General features: G+C 39.9%; 1 protein-coding gene across 3 annotated transcripts; it reads right to left on the bottom strand.

Moving 5' to 3' along the window:
* Positions 1–647: 647 nt before the first annotated feature.
* CASP2 (caspase 2) lies at positions 648–21,415 on the bottom strand. Of its 3 annotated transcripts, XM_072879382.1 has the most exons (12): positions 21,329–21,415; positions 20,699–20,849; positions 15,039–15,206; positions 13,245–13,320; positions 11,674–11,768; positions 9,965–10,141; positions 8,638–8,766; positions 8,089–8,179; positions 3,702–3,851; positions 3,501–3,610; positions 2,684–2,866; positions 648–2,499 (listed from the first exon to the last, which is right to left on the bottom strand). In XM_072879382.1, the coding sequence occupies exons 1-11, from the start codon at positions 21,340–21,342 to the stop codon at positions 2,732–2,734; spliced, it is 1,296 nt and encodes a 431-aa protein (XP_072735483.1). In that variant the 5' UTR covers positions 21,343–21,415; the 3' UTR covers positions 648–2,499; positions 2,684–2,731. The 3 variants fall into 3 exon arrangements, with proteins under 3 accessions (XP_072735483.1, XP_072735473.1, XP_072735491.1); XM_072879372.1 differs by having other exon boundaries at positions 650–2,866; XM_072879390.1 differs by lacking the exons at positions 648–2,499; positions 2,684–2,866 and adding an exon at positions 7,915–7,976 and having other exon boundaries at positions 3,496–3,610.
* Positions 21,416–22,242: the final 827 nt, after the last annotated feature.

Genomic DNA, 22,242 nt, shown 5'->3' with positions numbered 1-22,242 from the left:
CTATTGAAAGAACAATGTACTCTTCCCATAAAAAAAGAGAACTTAGAAGACAGGAAGCACCTTTCTAGGTGTCACGGATGAGACAGTAAATGGCAACCTCTGGTGGACCTGGATACTGGGATTTATTTTAGAACTAATGAGAACAGAGCTTGTACCTTCGTATTTCACACCTACTCACTGGATTTATCCCAGGTGCATTACCTAGGTCTTGACTTCCCTTCCCAGCAGTGAGAGCATTGCTGGTCTGTGAAGGTGGAGCAGAAAGTTGTGTTGGTTCTGTGCTGTGCAGCTGCTCACAGTTACCAGTCTTGGGCATTACAGGTCAAGGCCTCTGGGCATCCCCTGGCATTTGTTTCCATGCAGCTCTGATCCCCTGGTCCCACTTCCAGGATCTTTCCTCCAGCTGGTATCTTCACCTTCTTTATGGGCCCTTCCTCCTTCCAAGACTCCTTTTTTTCAGGAACCAACTCTTTTTGGCACCAACTCTTCTTTTGAGAACACCAAGCCCACAATTTTCCCAGTCTAAATATTTTATGTGCTGAAACACAACATCAGCCTCCTAATCAGTGGTTCTGCCTTATATCTCTTTATTAAAAATGTATTAACTTTAGTTTAGTGCAGGTGTTATCAAAATTCACAAGCAGCCCATACTGGCTGCAGCTAGCAAGTAGCAGGCTTCTGCCTGAGAGTTCAAAAGTGCCTCTGGGAGGTACTATATCAAGAAATTATGCAAAATTCTCTTTATATAGAAGCTCCATTTCTGCACAGAGGTATAACTTTCCAAATGGAAGATACTGCACAGATTAATCAAACAAGAATTCTTTATTCTGACACCTCAAGGCAGTAAAATACAAGTATACAAAAAGTATATATGAAAGTGGCAGTGATAATGCAACTTGATGCAATGCTACAGAAATTGAATCCATCAGAATGGACTGCTTCATCAATATACGTTATCTGTAAAATACTGCACCATTTCAAAGAGGGAGCACTAAGGAAGAAAGTGTTTATACTCCAGGGAGGTACAACAGTCCCTAAACTGGTATCTTAAACTTCAGAGTAAGGCACCAATTGGCAAGTATGATCCTTGTTCTGTTTATCACATGTTGTGTGTAAGGTAAGTGCAAGATGTATGTTAATGTGGCACCTTTGTCAGCTGGAGGAAACACAGACTTCATTTTCCTAGGCAGACCAATGAAAAGTACTTGCCTAATTTTCCAGCTTCCCTCCATATCCCTTTATGCTTCTTATTCATAATTCTATCCTGAAAAAATATTTTAAAAGCCACACTTACATAAAAAGAGTAAGCCAGAAACTATGCCAACTTACTGCTACAAAATGGAGAAGATCAAGACTCAAGTGAACAGACTGTAGTCCATATGTAATCCAGTATATCAGGATTTAGGCTCTACCACAAAAAGAGAACAATGGCCATCACATCAAATGGGAGTAACTGCAACTGGACACAAGCAAGAGACAAATTACAGCATGAAGAGACTGTGTAGGAAATTTCCAAAAGAAGTGATGGATTATGCCACAACATTTCTTATTGACCAGTTGAAATGACACTTTGCAAACAATATTAGCTAAACAAACAGCTTTAAATGATCTTGGCTGAAGAAAGAAAACCTCGCATAACAGGGTAATAATGTGAAACTCTTCCCTTTCATTTAAAAGGGAAACAAACTGCAGCGATAAATAATCCAAGCAACATGCTTAGACCGTAAAGAGCTGCCTTGATTATTTTTGTTAATTAAACAAAGACAAAATATACTTTTGTACAAGGCTGTAGGGTTTCAGGGATTCAGTTGTGCAGTGCAATTTACAGACTCCTGAGAAGTTGGTGGATTGAATGCTATGCCTGTTGTGACACACAGGTACTATGGCAAACAAGTTCCTCAAAAGTAATATTCCAGGCAGTTGTTCACTCTTGGGACTAAGGGGAGCTAATCTAGAATTTCTAGATTCAAAACTATTTTTGGGGCAGTTTATGGAGGCTTATTTGTCTGTATGAGAAATCCTGGATCTCTATTTGTTTTGCTGATAACCTGGGATGTCTTGTAGTTCTCTTGATAACTTGGCTACAGAAGGAATGTGCAAAAATAGACTTTTAAGTGATCACGATGGATAGGAAAGTGCCAAGTACTTGAAAACAATACTTCAATTGTATTGTTTATTGTCCATAAACCAATAACCTTCCATTTTAGAGCGGGGAAGGATTCTCCTCCACAAGGGAGCCCTTTTCTAATGTGCACAGGAGCTGACTGTCCTGCGTGAAGAACCAGACAGAAAGTATTTAAAAGTTTTAAAATACAAGCATAAGATAAGTAGCATTTTATGAATAATTTTCCTTTCTGAAAGGCTTAACTTTTAAAAACACATATGAATAGTCTGTTTCCCTTTTCACATTCACTTTGCTTACAAATGTCCTTACATCTCCTTCCAAAGGATGTTCCCACCTCTTCCCAGTTCCAGTGCTGATCCTCTTTCCATCAATTTCTATACATATGGAATAAGTCAGGATATTAGAATTTTAAACCCTGAACTGAATCAGATTACAAAGAGAGTTGCCAGATTATTTTAGAAAGACATCAAGAACTGGACTGGCCAGATATAAACAAGCATTCCTTGCTTGTGCATCTGATGTCACAGCCCATAAGAATGAAAACATAGACATCCATACTCAAAGTTCAGTTTTGGCAGTATCTCTCTTCCAACAGAGCTGGCAGGGTTATTTTCCTGGCAGATAGCCAGGAAACAGGTAAAGGTCCTGACAGAGCGTGCTACAATATTCTGACATTTCCTTGCAGCGGTGAAATTCTGTGCCTGGGGCATAACCTTCTCGTTGCTTGATTTGCCTATTCACCTAGATGTGAGATTAAAAAAAAAAAAAAATTACTAGAAGGATTAAGACGACAGAAGTAAGAAAAACATCATTGCTTTCTGTACTCATAGATTATTCTGTTTAATTTATTAAGTAGTCCCCCATGTATTGTCTGTCTAAATTATAAGAAGGATAAAGAACTAGGGTGCAGTTCCACAGCAGCTCAAGTTGACATGATCAAACTGTTGTCTTCACTCCCTCTTCCCCCATTTTCTTAATCTTTCCCTTATGTGAGTGCAAGTGCTTGTGCAGCTATGTGGTGGGCCAGTTCAAGGAATTAATCCACCTGAAAAAAAGCTATTTCTATAGAAGAAAAGTAATTCTTGAGAAGCCATATTAATTCTTCTCGTAAGATCACCACATGACCGCACAAGTGAAATGGAAGGGGTCAAAGAAACAGCATTTTTACTTTCATTAAACTGCTGTGGAACTGTATATAAGGAGAGAGAGAGAGAGATATATGTATACATATATAAATGGGGAAAGAATTAATAATTTTGCTACAAACAAGGCAAGAACAATTGCTTTAATAGTAGATTAATCCTAGCAATTTGAAGCACTGGAAGGCTCTTCAGAAACTTGGTAAGTATGGGAGAGGAAAGACACTCCAGCTCACCTTCACCAACATGTCAGCCACATGAGTGTCTTGGGAGTCCTCTGCAAATACAGAGGTGAGAGCCTCGATATACCAGGATCCACGCTTGGTGTTTCGCATGGCTGCAGTCCCTGGGAAGAAAGTGTGTATGATGAAGTTTCTGGGGAACACAGACAAATAAAACCTCCTTATGCCCTAACAATTAGGGCCTCTCCCCAGTACCTTTCAGACAAGCATATCCACAGATCATATCAGAGCATGTAGGCAGACGCAGCTTGAGATTTTCTTCCTTGTTTGCATCACTTTCCTCACAGCCTGTGGAATCTGACCATTCCTTCCCATCTCTTTGATCCACTCCCCGGTCTGTCTCATCTGAGGAGGCAATAAACAAGGATGGGGAGCGGGGAGAAGGGAAAAAAAAAAACAACAAAAAAAGAAATTATCCTGAATTACTGGGTGTAGTTTTCCTGTACTTTCTTAGTTTTGGGCTCTGGTCAGCAATCCCACAACTGCTGTCAAGCAGAAAGCTTTTGCATGAACTTTAAGCTTTTTCAGCTGTTTTTAAAACTCATCTGAAAGTTCTTCTGCACAAACTAATGCAGATACCAACAAGTGCTGAACCGGCTCAACCTAATGTGTTAGTCCGCATGCCAATTGATTTTTTTTCCCCTCTCCTTTCCTATGCAGATCATGGGATAACTGGAAAGTAAAGAAGTTTCTGATAGTTCTTCACCATGCATGGAAGGATTTGATGCCTAGACCTAAAAGTTTCTATTTTCCACTTTTACCTACCTTAGAAATGTCCAAAAATGTCTTGTCTAGTTTGCAATGCTAACTACCTACTTATTGCGGAACTCAAATGAGAGCTGTAACTTTAGTTGCTGTCCAGGTTTTGGCTGGGATAGAGTTAATTTTCTTCCTAGTAGTTAATATAGTGCTGTGCTTTGAATTTAGTATGAGAATAATGTTGATAACACAGGGATCTTTTAGTTGTTGCTAAGCAGTGCTTACACTAGTCAAGGACTTTTCAGCTTCCCATGCTCTGCCAGGTGCACAAGAAGCTGGGAGGGGGCACAGCCAAGATAGGCCTTTGGCCAGTTTGGATCACCTATTCCATACCATAACATATGATGTCATGCTCAGTATATAAACTGGGGGGAGTTGGCCAGGGGACAGCGATCGCTGCTCAGGGACTGTCTGGATGTCGGTTGATGGATAGTGAGCAGTTGCATCACTTGTTTTTTTGTTTTTCCCTGGGTTTTGTTCCTCTCTCTCTCTCATTATTTTCCTTTTCATTACAATTCTTTAAATTATAATTATTTTATTTCAATTATTAAACTGTTCTTATCTCAGCCCATGAGTTTTCTTACTTGTGCTTTTCCGATACTCTCCCCCATCCCACCAGGAGGGGGGAGGGTGACCAAGCGGCTGCGTGGTGCTTAGTTGCCAACTGGGGCTAAACCACGACAGTTGCTAAGGTCTGCCTCTAAGACATCAAGAAAATATGGACCAAATATCTCACCTAGTTCTAAATCCTGCCTATAATATCACTTGTTTCAATCAAAAGCATAAATTGTGCAATAGTAAAATGCAAAATAATTTGACCCCAAACACGAGAGAGAGGACTCCACTACATGGAGATTAGTTTAAAACCTGGAGAACATTTAATGTCCTTTCCAGAATTCATTAGTATGTATTATGACAACTGTAGTTGTTCTCAATTGGTTGTTTACATGATGCAGTTTCCATTGTAACCTAGACTAACTGCTTTGTGGCAATAACTTTAATAGTCCAGCTATGTTGTAAGAAAAATAAAACTACATTTTACAGGTTTTCTATATAATTTTGCCCTTTTGTTGTAAGATGAGAATCTACTATCTACTTACTTCTTAACAGTATGGGTCAGATTCTAGTCTTAGGAGGCATAAGCGTCCACTTCAGAAGCCTTCCTGTTATGACGGCTCTAGGTTTTTGAGGCCAAGTCATGCCTAAGAAATGCATTTGGATTTCTAACCCTTTTACAGGCAGTGGCACTGGTGGCATCTCATAATTATGCACAGGAAATGGTCAGTTCATAAGTCAGCAACATTGTTCTTTTCCTCCAAAATGAAAGCAGCAGTGGGAGGGGTGTGATTGTCTGACAGGCTAGATACAGCCTATATTAAGGCTCCATAGCCCAAAATTTCATTATTACTTCCATTAAGTTGCTTCATCATCTCTTTAAAGTATCAATGCAAATGTTTCCATTTTTAACCACACTTTTTTCATGTCTTTTATCACACTTCTCCAAATCCTTTTAGTTCTATATCTTCTTAAAAATCTAGTGTCCTGTTCACAGTGTAAGTTATTTCAGATAAGACTCAGGTAATTTTACAGTCAAGCTATACTATTCACACTGTCATCATCCCATAATGTATAAAGTCAAAACCTTTTTGATTAAAGCTTCAGAATTAGATGTCTTCCTCATGCATTTGTCTTCAAACACCATTCCAGTCAACTTACCAATGTAACTAAAAAGTGTAAAGCACTAACCCTATCAGGCTATTCTTCTGCATACTTAACCTCTTAATTTATATCATCAGTAACTGTCACCCAGATTGATCCCGTCTGTTTAAATTTTACTGAAGCTCCCAGATTGCTGTTATCCCAATTGATTTAAATAACTGCTAACTACCTATTTGTCATTATTTACCACAGTTCTTCACTTTTCTGGATCAACTACTGTATTAAACACAGATGTTAAGCAGCTTCAAAGTCTCATTTTATGTCATAGTGAAATCTGACTGTTTGTCTTTTCCCATTGCTTTCTGTTGCCACTGGTTTTTGACCCATGCCTGTAGGTACACTACTTCAATTTTTTTAGTAGACTCCTGCCAAAGGCCCTTTGGAAATTAAGTAGACTGTACCAACTCTTCTTTATCGACATTTTTAATGTGTCATTAATAGAAGACAGATAAGGCCTATTACATAAACTTAGGGAAAAAGAATAACCTAAGCATTTCTCATTTTGTTTCAACTGGATCCAGCTAACTTGCATGGCATAGACTGACTACTAATCTAAAGTTGTCCACACTATTTATACAGTCTTTTAAATGATGCTTTAAAAAAAAAAATTGTATTGGCTAGTCTAACCTTTGAATGCTAACATGAAAAGGTACACATTTTTGTTGACAGCTCAATTGCTTTGTAACTGGCTTTCCCCTCCAGCTATTAATCAAGGTTTAAGAGAGGTTAAAAAAGGCAGTTTTGTGCCTTTTTTTTTTTTAATTAAAGAAAGATTTTTCCCTTTCAGTTGCTCAAGTCTCAATCCTTTGCCTATTGCAGTATCCCAGTTCTGCAGCATTTTACATAGCTTTCTTAACTGAAACCTTTTTGGGAATAGGAAGGCCAAGCCTGATTTGTTGACGTGAACAGACCCATTATGGTAACATCACAGTCAAATAAACCTAATTACCTAATTAGGTCAGCTGCCACTTCTGGCTTATTACACTTAGTTCCACACTGTTATGAGTCTGCACATTCACATTTGTTCAAGAGTATCTAAAGGTTCAATAACATAAGAAAAGCAATCACATTCCATTCATATTGTAAACGTGCACGTTACAATATTTCCAAATGCTTAAAGGATCAAATATTTTTGATATCCAGAATATTTCATGTAGACTCTAGGTTTTTCTCTGCATTAGGATTAAACACGAGTAGGTAACAGGTGAAGGAAACATTCTCTTGGCTAGAGGACAAACTATAAAACTCAGCTAAAAATGAAGAAGAAGGGAGACAATTGGAAGGAACAAGGGAAAAGACGGGGAAAAAGCACACACGCTAGAAAAACTTCTCTACCACAAGGGAAAACACAAAGCTTTCTAAGACAGAACTTCTCTTTGGAGTATCTGCGGTTTCACAGCAATCTCTAAAAGTCCAAACACTTGAGGGAAAATTTGGTCATTAGCAGATCTGAAAGGTAGTTAGTTACAGTCGTATTTAGTTACTAAAGGAGGGAAAACAAACAGCAGAATTAAAAAAAAATAGGAACAGAAAGCGTGGAAAAAGAACAAGTCTCTGAGAATCAAGAAAAGAATTCTATAACTACAATAGTACATGGAAAAGGGTGTAAGGAAAGGTCATTTGGAGGAAAGCAGGATAAAGAAAAAAAAAAGAAGCCTTGGAGCCTGATAGCTCAAGAGACAACACCACCAGACACACAACACATCCTGGATCAAGAGAAAGACAGGACCTCAGACAAGACTCCAGTGCTAGTGTACCACTCCATGCTGTGCTGCAATTTGATGCACCATATGCCCCATTCCCCCTACTGCAGGCATAGCAAGAGAAAGCCTCACTATATGAGTGGCATATGATAGAGTTTTTTATGACTAAGGTGCTCTGGGGTCTGCAAGTCAATGCACACACCTCATGCAGAGCAAAAGACACTTACAGAGCAACAGATGCAGTGGCAGCAGCAGGGCAGAGGGAGGTGAATATGGGTCCCACTTACACCTGAGAGAAGCAAAGAGGAGAGTTGACAGCAAGTTGAATGTGAGGGTGTGTATGTGTAAAATGAGCCTTAATGGCATGCCAAATACATGGCTTTTAGTATTTCAGCACTCACCTCCCCGGCAGGCCTGAATAAAGAACATTTTGGGCTTATTCTGCAGATTTGGACAGTTTGCATTATCAAAGAGTCGGAAAGCCTCCTGCAACTGTGAGAAGAAACAAAATAAATATTCCTTCACTGCAGCCTTCTGTGAACGAAACCCAGTCTCACCTTGCCTCCCTGTATTTTGTTTATTACCTCACCAGTCTTGATATTTTCTCCTTTATCTCCAAACTCACTGTGTGACAAACATCCCTTCCCCCCAGCTCCTACTAGTTTGAGTTCACACACTCTACCTAGTACTTCTAGAGAACGAGAGAATTAAATAACTTCTCCTACCTGCCCTATTTCTATGCCATTTTTTATCTTACAGACCTCTCATAGACAGAACCCTGCCCTTTTCTTCCCACAAGCCCTTATTTTTTCCTTTTTAAAAATGTAAATCCTCAATCTCCCATCACTTCACCTTCTCTTTTTTATTTTTTAACTTTTTTTCCTCTTTTCATTGTTACTTTCCAAGATATAACTTACTACAACACATCACATCAGGACCCAGGAATATACCTGTAGTAGTTTGCCATCACTGCCATAAACCCCACCCTCCACACCATGGGAAAGTAAAGCTACAATACAGGAATCCACATCCCGATGATCTGGCAGCTTAGAGAATCTCTCCAATGCATTCTGCATCTCCTGGAAGAGAGGAAAAAAAAATGCTTTCCAGACTTGCACAGGGAAAGTGGGTCAACGTACAGGGAAAAACACAAATGGTCCTCCTGTTATGAAATAAACCCTACGTACATCAAATTTACAGGACAAGACATGTATTCCATTAAAAAAAAAAATCAAAATGTTCTTGTTCTTTTATGTAATATTCAGTCCTAAGTATAACATTGTGAAGTAGGAATCATTTAGGACATCTACATTTCTATATGGCCAACAGGGAGATGCAGCAAGTATCTGAGTTGGTATATATGGATTCAACATAGGAGAAATCAACTGATATCTTATAGAGGTTTTACATTGACACTTGAGTCTGGCTGCGATATTGGAGCAACTTAACAGATAAATACTCTGGTACTTCAGGTATTCGAACACTAGTGATCAAAACACAACAATTTAAAGTGGAAAACTTTAGGAACTCTGACACATGGCAAGTGTAAAAGTCTTATAATGTTGCAAAAGCTGCCTTCTTGAACAAAACTCTCTTGAACAGGTTCTGTACTGCTTGGTTTCATGGGGATCTAAAAGGAATAAGAATAAATGAGGCTGGAGAAGACAGCAATTGCATTTTTAGGGAAAGAGAGTGGCTTGATTCAGTTAGTCATGGAACATTGCAATTTTCCTAAGTGAAGCACAGCCACTTCTCTAGCAAAGCAAAGACTGAAAGAGTGGAACTTAACTGCATAAATACTGGAAGACTGATAAATAGAATGGCAACTGACTCCCCATTAGTGAAAGGACATGAAAACATCACTTACACTTGCAAAGACTAGGTCAAATATTTGCAAAGTTTAACTTTCAGGATAGCAGATGACTGGAAAAGTCTATCTAGAATAAACTGGAGACTTTATTCATTTGCGGTTTTAACACATATCCAGGTGTGGTCTAGAAATTCTTGCCCCTTGCACTACAAGGGGTCAGACTACAGTAGTGGTCCTTTGTGATCCTACTTTCCATCATAAAGTCCTCTGCCTTCCAAGCTTCTTCACATTTGTCAGTATGCTAGCAGACATCATCCCATTTAGCCTTATTTTCTATTCCTAAGGGACCATTCACATCTTCTTGTTCAAGCTTAGTTATACCAAAGGGAACCTCTTAACATGTTTATGTAACAGTTACAAACTCTCATCCACACTGGTTGTGAAGTACTGGGATCCATCCCCCTTACCTGTGCAGTTTGATCATGAAAGACAGTCACTTGATACCCAAGATGCTTAAAAAGCATCTCCAGGGAAGTACAGTCCACATCTCCCCCTGCACGATACTCCAAGTCCTTCTCACTGCTGAAATGGACATTGCTGAGAATAAGTGCTAAGCCTCGGGGCTCTGATACCAGTTTATATGCCTGAAAAAAAGATTTAAAGTTGGTAAATTTAGACTACACAAGGAAATAATAAGTGTTAGAGAAGAAGAGCAATCCCTACATACCAGCTTGATATAATATGCAGGATTTCTCGATTGAGAAGGCACAAAAACAGCAGAGGTCAAATTTTTGAAGGTTGTTTTTTTAAAAAAATAAATAAAACAAATGTTTGTATTGCAAAGCATCCCAAAGACAACTGTATTTGCAAGCGTCCACAACTGATGATCCTACAAGACTATTATTAAGATGTTATATGAGCTTGCCTTATTTCTCATTTTAAAAGAAACACAGCTTATACATTTCAAACTGTGAATTAGGTCTTGCTAACTTTTTTCCCTTTCCCCACCCTCACCCCAGCACAGCCCCACATATTTCTGTCACCCCCATCAAAGGCCTTAGGACAACACTATGTAAAATTTAGCTAACATTTCTTAACTGCTGTTGGGAGCAGATAGATATGTAAAATAGCAACTGAGTGCAATTTTAACAGCACGGGACTGTCAGTCACTGATCCTGAAAGTGATGTGGCTGGCAAAAAAGGTTAACAGGGAGTGAACTAATTTAAGAGGGATGTCTTCAGAGTAAGTTCCCTCTCTGCTCCTCCCACTCTAACAACAACAAATCAATAGTAAATCAGTTACTAACACTCCTGTAAATTGGAAGTGAAATTTAATATCAAAGGAGCATATCAAAAAGGGTGTATCCAGGAGCAGATGTAAAAGGAGGTAAGCCAAGCTCACACTGACGCTGTCTAATTAGGTCTCCCCAACAGACAGTTAAAAAAAAACACACCTGTTTTGCTGTACGCAGAGCCTGTGAGAGAAGTGTTGTGTTAGCACACTGTGTAACCCTAGTAAAGTGTCTGCCCCATTACACGAAACGATTTTTTTTTCCCCTTAAGCCCACCCCACCACAACCTAAGCTTTACAAACAGAATAAACAAAAAGTAATTAGACTACCTACATAAGTTCTAATGCTGCAGAAGAAGAATAGAAATTCAAGTTGTTCTACCCAGTACTACCCAGCACAAGTCTTGATCTGGTTCTTGAGCCTAAGGAGAGACTGCTCTGGTACAAGCTGGCAACTAAACCAGCCAAGACTGTTACTACTAGTTGAAACACAGTTCTAGAATCTTACAGTCATTTGCAGAGCGTGTCATCACACAGAAGGAGATGAGGATGCAGACAAATAAATATGAGGCAGTAATACTGACAGCTTACACAGAGCAACAGAACAGAATGCATTTCACAAAGCTCTTAATGAACAAAAACCAGAAGCAGAGATTTGTATAGAGTTACAGAACTTCTCAGAATTTCTTGACACTTGCAAATGAGAACTACATCAAATCAAACATGACTGGTAACATCTTTCAGTTACACAAATAGCGCAACACTGATCTGCATCCCAATGAAGCATGCGTTTAGCTCAATTTTAAGTAGCGCATATTCAGTTGATACATCCAAACACCTCACATCTTTCACATCCTAAGGCGATTTTCTCTGTCACCTATTTACCAAGTGCTGATGATCATGATAAAATTCAGGAGTGCAGTACTTCACTGGAGGAATCAAGGGACCATCTCCATTATCCAAGGAATGTTCCATTGGTTCTGTGCAAAACAAACATATCAATAACAATAAAAAATTCCAGCTACAAAGTCTCTGCATTAAGGTAGTAACCTGCAAATTCTGAAGTATGTGGTCTTAGGCATATTCTTGTATTATACTATTCATACCTCTAAAAATTTTGCTTTATCAGGAACTACAGACACACAGTGAAACATAGCAGAAAAAACAAAAGTACTGGAATGGTATACTTATTTTTTTATAATTTTAATTGGCAACTTTTTTTTTTTGTCTTGTATGTGGGTTAGCCTTATCTAAGGCCTAGTAAATTTGGTTCTACACAGTATGAAAACAGAATTCTCATCTAAAATTGGAGCCGTGTGCTTTCTGTCATTTGTTGCAATGTTACTCCTTTTACAGTTAGGCTGACAAACCATTGCTAGAAATATTCAAATAGAATAGTGTTTTTCCTTTCATAAAAGGCCTCCCATGCTCACTGAATACAATTATTTATTTTTTGCTGAACACATGCATAAGTTATCAAATTAGACATTTCTAACTTCCATAAAGAGCAATGCCCTTTTTTGTTTATCTGCCTCTGAACAAACCTTTCCTCTGGATAACAGCAGATGAGGGCAATGATAATCAACTATTTGCCATTTGCAGACAAACACTCACTCTGCTGTCCCAAAGAAACGGAGCTAATAACATTCATGATCTTCTTTGAAATCCTTTTTCAGGCTTTTGAGACATGGCTCTCCTGGTGGGAGGAACATATGCTCTACAAAACCAAAACAACTCAACCCTAAAACCTTTGCACCTAAATAAAAAAAAAGTATTCAAAATCTAAACACTTGTTCTTTAACACCAGAGAGAGCTCCTAGTAACCAGCACACAGTTAAAGCTGTGGTTAGGGAACATGAGTACTCCAGGCATTACCAGAGGCAACATAAAAACTAGCAAGGAGATTCATTCCAACAACTAGCTCCCTGATGTAAGTCACAAATGCTTGCTAAAGAAAAGCTTATTTGCTGCACTCAACAGAAGCTACAGAAATCTATGTTGGACCCATGAAACATATATAAGGCCTTGTACTTAAACTTATTTGCTAAGAAGGAAGTCTAAGTTAAGGAATGCTGCCCAAAATCAGTATCTTTTCACAGCTCTAGTTCAATTCAACTCTATTACAAATCTTAAACAAAGACAAAAATCTTTGAAAAATCTAAAATTTTTCTGACATGTACTGTTTAAACAACAAAATTTCCTGTAAGAATAAATGAAGCTGACTAGAAACTGATTGGGTTCTCTCTTCCAATATGCTATTTCACTTTCATTTTCTAGCATAATTCTGCCTCCTGGATCTGATCATAATATAGTGCTTTCACTGTCAAGTTTGTACTCCTGGGATGAGCAAAGTGGTGGCAAGCTTATTTCCAGAATTGAGTTAAGAGAGTATTAAGAAATTAGATGCAACCAACCAGATAGCCAATCAAGTATTCATGATGTCATGTGCAACTCACCAATCCAGCGCGGTCTCTTTGAATTACATGATTCACTGGCAGGGAATGAAAGATTTGATCCATAACAGTGTTCAAGCTACAAGACATCCAATAAATCCATGAAAAAGAGTAGCATAAAACAGCTATTTTTTTCTCTACGGTACAAGCCTGTAGGTATCATGGAACAAAGATACATGTATTCACATACACATATATATGACTTAAAAAATAATACTATGGTTCACACCCAAATGAAACATCATGACAAGATATCGGCAGCACTTTCTGTCAATGCAAAATTCCTTCCCTTCTTTGCACATCTCTACTTCTACCCCAATCCCCAGTTTGGAAACCTTACATTTTTGCCAAAACTTGATTTGTCCAGTGATGCCTATCTTTTTGTTTGCTTTCAAGATTTCATTGTTTGTATAGTAAAGCACAACTGAAAACAAAAAAATAGAAAGGGTAGTCTAATAAATCCTACGTTTTAATAAGTGAACATGTCTGCTCAAAAATATCTGGTCTTCCTTCCTTCATATAAAATGTTTACTGTGAGATTCCATGCTTGTCAATGCACTGAGAATATTGAATCTTTATTAAATTCTTCCTTTAGTCCAATGCTGACAACTGCAGATAGTGAAAAGGTAAAAATAAAAATAACAAAATAAAGAAGAGTCCTTCTCTCCTCAACAGACAAGACTAGCTTTTAGTAGCTTTCTACTCAGAGAATCACTGAACACTAAATTAAAAGATTTCAGAGAAAATATTTTCTTTGCAGCTTTTGGGTTCTTGATGACACATCAATTAAGAACAGGTTGGATGTTAAGAACATCCAGGAACCTTGTGCAGTTCAACAAAGAGAAGTACAAAGTCCTGCACCTGGGGAAGAACAACCCCATGCACCAATATATGGTAGGGGCCACCCAGCTGGGAAGCAGCTTGGCAGAAAAGGACTTGGGGGTTCTGGTGGACACCAAGTTGAACATGAGCCAGTAACGTGCCCTTGCCACAAACAAGGCTAATGGTATCCTGGGCTGCATTAGGAGGAACATTGCCAGCAGATCAGATCAAAGGAGATGATCCTTCCTCTCTACTCAGCTCTGTCAAGGCTGCATCTGGAGTCTTGTGTCCAGTTCTGAGCTCCTCCGTACAAGAGAGATATGGCATACTGGAGAGAGTCCAACAGCAGGCCACAAAGATGATGAAGGGACTAGAGCACCTCAGATACGAGGAAAGGCTGAGAGAGCTGGGACTGTTCAGCCTGGAGAAGAGAAGGCTCAGGGGGATCTTATCAGTGTACATAAACACCTGAAGAGAAGGTGCAAAGAGGACAGAGACAGGTTCTTTTCAGTGGTGCCCAGTGACAAGACAAGAAGCAATGGGCAGGAAGTGAAACACAGGAGACTCCATCTGAACATCAGGAAACACAGTATTACTGGGAGTGTGACTGAGCACTGGAGCAGGTTGCCCAGAGAGGTTGCGGAGTCTCCATCCTTCGAGATACTCAAAAGCTGTCTGGACATGGTCTTAGGCAACTGGTTCTGGGTGGCCCTGCTTGAGCAGGGGAGTTGGACAAGGTGACCTCCAGAGGTTCCTTCCAACCTCAACCATTCTGTGATTCTGTGTTAAAATTCTCTTCTTCCCAAATTTCTTCCCCTCTGCTTTTACTAAGGCTACTACAAGTTTCAATTTGCAACGAAAATCCATCCTGTCCTTTGTAAACCATTTTTTTTTTCCATTTGTAAAAGATCACTTTGTGCCCAAACCCAATCTGAAATGCAGCCCATCCATTTTATTTTTTTAAAACTGTTGTACCCTTGCAATCCCACGGCTCAGGTTGGATGTTGTCTTCAAGATGATTGCCTCCAGATGCTGCTGTTTGGTTTCTCGTAGAGCTTCACAGAAGGCTGAGAAGGCATTAGGGCCTCTCTTGGGCAGCAAATTGAGGAATTCCACATTTTGGTTGAAGCTCCCAGACTTGGCCTAGATCCAGAGAAAAAACAAAATCCACACTCAAAGTAACACCCCAACACAATTCATTTTTAATTAAGCTTTAGAACAATTCAACTGTTTTCCTTCATGTAAACGTTTCATCACTATGCTTAGCTGTGCTAGATCCATTTTTATAGCTTTTCCTAGTTGATTTCAATCCCACTCCTCTGTTGCTATTAGCTCAAGGGGGAGAGTATATGACAACACAGCAAGCCAACAATTCATACATTACCACACACATTAATACACCCTCTTCTCTCTAAACTTTTACTTCTAGTTACTGTTGGAACAGCATCTGTTTCCCCTCGTTGAATACACGAAGTCCAGAATATGTTTTCACTACTGCCCAATAGTTTATGGTCTCATGCACCAATAACACAAATCCCTCAGAAAGCGTTAAGTAAAATACTTATTTTACACAGTCAATTCCAAAAGGATACTACATATGTATAGACTGTAACATTTAGACCAATGAAGAAATATATAGTAGTATGTGAGAAAAAGTAACAACTAAAATTAGATTCATGTATCTGTAAAACAGTGCCAGGAAGTTCTAACTGTTCGAATATTAACAGGACATTTGCCAACAAACTGTATAATTTATACAATAATAGCCTTCTCTGTGAAATCTAAACCACACCAAAACATCATGTACTAAATATTGAGTATCAAAAATAAATTTTATCAATTCCATGGAATTCATGCTATATTTTTTGAATTACCACTTAGATCCAAGATCTCTTCTTTTGGTGGATGATGAGAAATGGTTGGCGAGTTATACAGAATCAGGGCCTAACACTACGTTTGCAATCACAGGAAAATCAGAAAAAACGCAGAGTCATATGTGTAAGTCCTCTACAGAAGATTTCACATCATCTGGTTTCTTTCATAAAATTTATCAAGCTTGGTGTTAAAAGTAGTTTGGCTTTTGCAACATCCTTCCAAACAACGTGATGGGACAAAATCTTGTTGATCCAATGCTTATGAACCTATTTGGAAATTTCAGACCTATGTTCATTCATGACTGACTAATAGCATTTATTTTTGTATCAACAATGTCCCTTGACTTCAGTGTTCTCCTGTCCCTTCCCTTATTTACCAAACTTCTTTCTATAAATTGGTCTCCATTTGCTATAGTAAACAAGCCACTTTCAGCCTCCTCATAAATTGTCTCTTTCCCTTGACAATGCAAGTACCCTTTCCTATTCCCACAGAAACCTCAACTTTCAGAGCACTGTTGACTAGAAGTGTATACAGTCATCTCACCTGTGCCTTTCCAGAAGTATGAAAATACTTGCCCCTTTCTCCTGGTAACACTTCTCCATTAGTCTGTAGAAGATAATCAGCTCCATATACTTGTATCTTGCTGTAAGCCCACTGAATTTTATTTTACCTAATAAGTAAATTGACAGCTGATATTCTAAAGTACCTATTAATTGTTTCTTCCTTTCTAGTAGACCTGCAGGTTAGGATCATTAATCTTCTTCACTCTGTATGTCTTCATAGCCTATGACTATAAATGACTATAGCCTATGACTATAGCCTATGCCATAAATCATAATTAAGAACACAAGCTGACCTCAAGAATTGGATCTTAAGTTTTATTGAAAAGTTAAGAAATTTCCATAATGTTCATATTCTGCACTTTGTTATGTACAGTAGTCAGCTTTTGGCAGACTTCTTCATTAATGCTTCCTCAAATACCCAAAGTGCTGTACCTCCTCATGTAACTTCCACATCAACACCACATTTAGGCTCTACTAAATAATGTTGAGCAAACATTCAGAAGTAAAACTTTCATAAGACAGACTTCTTTCATTTTATTTTCTAATACATCCTTAATTTATTTTTGTTCCCTCACAGATGAGTTGATAATCTGCAAAACAGGAACTGGTTGCACAATAAACTCTGAATTCCTGTCAAAATCCCATAGTATTAGTCTTCTTATTGAGCCTGAATATACATGCAGAATCTGTGGAAAGAGCATATATACTTGACAAATCAAATTTATGTCACTTTGTCAAAGCCAGTCATCCCTTCATTACTGTCTAGTGATCAACACAGAGCATTTAAATCTCCATATCTACATGATCTGAGTCTTCAATTACAGTACAGAGTATTCAACTTGTTTAAAAAGCAAGAGAAAGCTCTTGCTATGTATCTGCAATTTCAAAGGTCCATCCCAGAGCTCTGGAATAACGTCTGATGCTCTGACAAGAAGGCACTAACGAAGTGGACTTTGGACTTAATCTTAAAAATGGCTGTTTCCACTGTCCCACTTTATTTCCACTATCATTTTTGCTCTGTGTTTGAAATCCCTCTCTTCTGGGCCTTCATTTAGGTAATTATATGTACATCATCTTCGCTACACAATAAACACAAATTTTTTTCTTTATTCTTTCTTAAAAGTGTATATAATTGAAAAAACTCAAAATTTTTAGTATCGTTCTGAATGACCTAATTTAAATTCATTCCTGTCAGTTCTTACTGTCTCTCCTCATTTCGGAGATCAAAGGAAGCTGCTCCTATTTATTAATTCTTCTCCCGTGAACACCTATAAACTCGTCACTTCCCATATTCCTTGTGAGCTCCTCATCCAGCTCAACCACCTTTGTCTTCAGTGGCTCCTCCTGCAAAGTCCTGCCCTCCCACCTTTTTCTTACTTGTGGTAAAGTTTCAGTACTGGTTAGCACCTCACACCTGAAGAAATTTCATCCTTCCTTCCTCTCCAAGCTCCTCGATTTATTTCACTTTCCTTAGATTACAAAAGTTTATTTAAGTGAAGTGCTCTATTTCCAGAACCAATTTGTTTATTCTTCTATTCAGTTTAAATCAAACCAACAGGACGAGTATAGTTGTTGTGTTTTTAAGACAAGGTTATTTAAAACTATTAACTATTATAGTTATTGATAACTATTTATCCAGCTCTTCTTGATTTCCTGACTTTTTGGGGGAGCAGGGAGATATATAGAACCAGTCAGTTACAATATCCAGGAAAATCTACATTCTATCGTCAGACACAGTGGCATTTGTCTCCTCCTGTTTCCACTAAGGTACCTAATAATTAGCGTCACAATACATTTTCAAGAATAGGCTACCTAACAGCACTTCCAAGACCTTTGTTCACATTTAAGCCAGAGAGTAGAAGACTTACAAATTCACAGACTTACTATAGAAAAAAGAAAGGTAAGACAAAGTGTTTTTGACTTCAAGTGATCTTTTTTTTAATGCACATTACTTTTTGCTTATCTATAGCACTGTTATGATTAGTACTATCCTGCAAACATTCCCTTCACTTCAATCCTTCTACTGCAATGCATATTTTGCAGTACTACTGTTCCAGTTGTGAATGCTTTCCTCCTATCCCTGCCATATTTCTATTTTTGCTGCGATTTCCAGATTCATACCCTGCAACAGTAGTTCAAGTCAGTTTGTTCTCTTGCTCAGGCTACTATTGCTATTTATATACATTTAAGCTCTTAGTTATGTGTGTATGTTGCATTAGGCACAATTTTTCCACTAAGCTATTACTATTTACCTGACTTATCAATCATAACACTTTTCTCCTTACTGATAATCCATTACTAAGTATTGTTGCATCTCCTTTTACTCAATTACACCTGTAAGGGAAGATTCGCTTAGTCTTCTTCCCTTCTGTCTCAGTTTAAAACTTAACTACAGCAGCATTTTCCCAAAAAGATTATTTTCTCTGGCATTATCCTACCTTTGAGAGGGCTTTTTTTCCTTTCTTTTTTTTCTTCCTTTTCTTCCCCTCTCCCACCTGTTCAGTGACTAATTGCAGGCCAGCCACTGAACATCCCTACTAGCCACCCATATACTTCAGCAGTGTCGTTGTTTAACCCCAGTGGGCTGCTAAGCATCACACAGCTGCTCAGTCACTCCTTCTCAGCGGGAAGGCAGGGAGAATTGGAAGGGTAAAAGTGAGAAAACTCCTGGGTTGAGATAAAGACAGATAACAGGTAAAGCAAAAGCCATGCACGCAAGCAAAGCAAAACAAGGAATTCATTCACTACTTCCCATCGGCAGGCAGATGTTCAGCCATGTCCAGGAAAGCGAGGCTCCATCACGCATAACAGTTACTTGGGAAGACAAACATCGTAACTCCAAATGTCCCCCCTTACTACTTCTTCCCCCAGCTTTATTGCTGAGCATGATGTCATATGCTATGGAATATCCCTTTGGTCAGTTTGGGTCAGCTGTCCCAGCTGCATCCCCTCACAACTTCTTGTGCACCCCCAGCCTACTCGCTGGTGGGGTGGTGTGAGGAGCAGAAAAGGCCTTGACTCTGTGTAAGCACTGCTCAGCAATAAGGAAAACATCTCTGTATTATCAACACTGTTTTCATTACAAATCCAAAATATAGCTCCATACAAGCTACTATGAACAAATTAACTCTATCTCAACCAAAACCAGTACAATCAGTTCTTGATTCATTCTCTGACTTTCACTGTCTTCCTGTATCTTTGTCCTCTTTCACTACGGATTAGAGCTATTTCAGGTGAGACTGCTCGCATGTCCCACAGCTTAGCACAGGTATCCTTGACAGGTCCCATGAGAAATTTCACACTGACACACAATGAGGCAAAATTCATCACGAAGTTATTTCCCCATTGCTTTCAAAAACCTTATAAGTCTCAGCTTCATACCTCCTGCACTTGTGCCCAGCAAATAGCTCATAATTCTGTTTTTCAGCATCTGTTCTTATGACAGAACCCTCAACCTTACTAAGGGACTAAAAAGTCCCTCAGTTGCTTACTTGAGTCTTGAGATGCACTTGATGTGCATCTTCAGTCATTTCCTTTCCAGCTTGCTTTCTCTTTGAAGACCTGTATCTCCATCCTGCGCAGTCTTCAGTGCATTACCATACCTCTGGGAGCAATCCCAAGCTATTTCCAATGACTTCTCTTCATAGTACCCACTGCTCAGGGTAAGAGACAAAAGCCCACAAACAGCATTTGTCATCTGAGAGTAAGTCTTGGATCATGTCAGGTTCTTCACACAATTTACAAAAACACCTATGAAATACAAATTCTTCAAGCAAAAGGTGCACAAGTGCCACAACAAACTGATTTACAATAGATTCATTTATTTATTTTCACAGTATTCTTTTGGAAATAGGTATTATTCCTACTTTTACAAATGGGGGAAAAAAAGAGGCACAAAATGACAACAAAAGACTGAAAGATACCACCATACTCATGAAGCGCAGCCTGCTGCAACTACATACCAGCATGCGGCAGAGCCAACCATTTAGTAAGTCTCAGACAAAATCCATATTGCCAAAAGCCGCTTACAGTTCTCCTACGTGTTGTAAGCAAACCCTACACTGTTTTGCCAAACGTAACCACATTAAAATATGCAGATAACACACAGATGAGTTTTACCGTGCTGCCACTGCCAAGGACGACACTGAGCTTAGTTAGAAATAAAGCTCAGGGTGCAATCGAATATAAGCTGCATACCTGTATCATTTCCATCATCTCCATGGTGATGATGTCCTTCTCTATCATATGCTCCATCAATTCTTTTAAAACCAGCTGTTTCGCCAGCATCACTCGGTTCTTCTTTAGCGCTTCCTGGTGACATCGCTGCATGCCGCACGCAACCAACATCCTGGCAGGAGAGGGGAGACCAAAGCCAAACTCAACGGCAAGAGCCACCCTTACCCCTCCTGACTTTCTGCTCAGGAAGAAGATGACCGTCTCGGCGGGCAGCCGCCGCTTGACAACGGGCGGAAGAGGCCTCCGCCGCACCGGGGATCGGCGAAGGGCGCGCTCCGCGCCACTCCCCGCTCCCGAGGCGGCAGGGGCCAGGCGGCGGCAGGGGCCAGGCGGCGGCAGGCCGCAGGCCGGTGCGGGGCGCTGAGCGCTCTCCCGGGACCAGCTCCCGCCAAACAGCCCGCGCCGCGCGCGCCGCTCCCGCCACCCACCCCTCGCTCCGCCCCGCGCGCGCGCGCGCCTTCCTTCCCGGCAGCCCCAGCGATTCAAACCGCGAGACCCGCTTCCTCCAGTCACGTGGCCGAGCCGGGGGCCCGCACCACAGCGCCCCCCCCCCCTTTGCGAAAGCTAAACAAAACAAGCGTCAGCCGTCACCCGTCGTGCCGCATGCGCAGCCGGGCCTTCCTGAAAGGGTTCGCAGCGCGGAAGAGGTTTCGTGTCTCTTCCGGCCTGGGCTCGGCCGCGGGGCGGGGGGGGGGGGGGGGCGCTTCTCCCGTGGCCTGTCAGCGCGTGCCGGCCCCGCCCCGGCCCGCCCCGCCCGGCCCCCGGGCCCCCGCCGTGGGGCAGGGCGGAGGCGTAGAGGCCGAGTCAGTTTGCCTTGCAAACATACCGGTTCTGGAAATTTCTTTTAGAGTTTTTTGTGACGTGTGTTTTGTTGACATACGTTTCACCTGAAATCACAAAAGGGCTCAAGTAACCTTCAGTAATTGAAAGGGGGGAAAAGGAGCACACAGAACATGCAGAGCACACGTGAAATATAAAGGGAAAGGCAAGTGAGCATCCTTTCAGCAGAAGCAAATTTACAGCTGTTGTCATGTAAAGCTGCAAATAGTTGTTCCTTGGTGCACAGGAGTTTCACATGCTAAAACTTAACACAAGTCTGAAGGCTTAAATAACCCTTAAGAGATGCTGAAGACAAAATCCTAGTGATCATAGCTGGTGACATTTTTTTGTCTTTGTTTTGTCTAGTTTTTGTCTGTGCTAGTCACCTGAATTTCTTCCTGACTTCTGGCAATTTGGTGCACTCAGAAAGGTCCTGGCTTGCCCAGCTTAGACCCGAATTTTCTATTCCTGCATGGTACACCTGTACTGCTTTTATTCTCGTTTGTTCCTTTGTGCTTGCAGCTACAGGAAGAAGATGCAAGAAATGGTTGGCTTTAAAAAAAATCATGTTGCCTCTATCAGCAAATTTGTGTCTCATAATACTTTTATGATAGAGGTATCATAGCTGCTTCATCATTAAAGATATTAAAGTGATTCAGCTGTAGACTTAGAAATGGAACTCCTCT

This window comes from Ciconia boyciana, chromosome 1 (assembly GCF_034638445.1).
Source record: "Ciconia boyciana chromosome 1, ASM3463844v1, whole genome shotgun sequence".
Classification (NCBI taxonomy): Eukaryota; Metazoa; Chordata; class Aves; order Ciconiiformes; family Ciconiidae; genus Ciconia; species Ciconia boyciana.
This window is presented reverse-complemented; position numbering and strand designations above follow the sequence as displayed.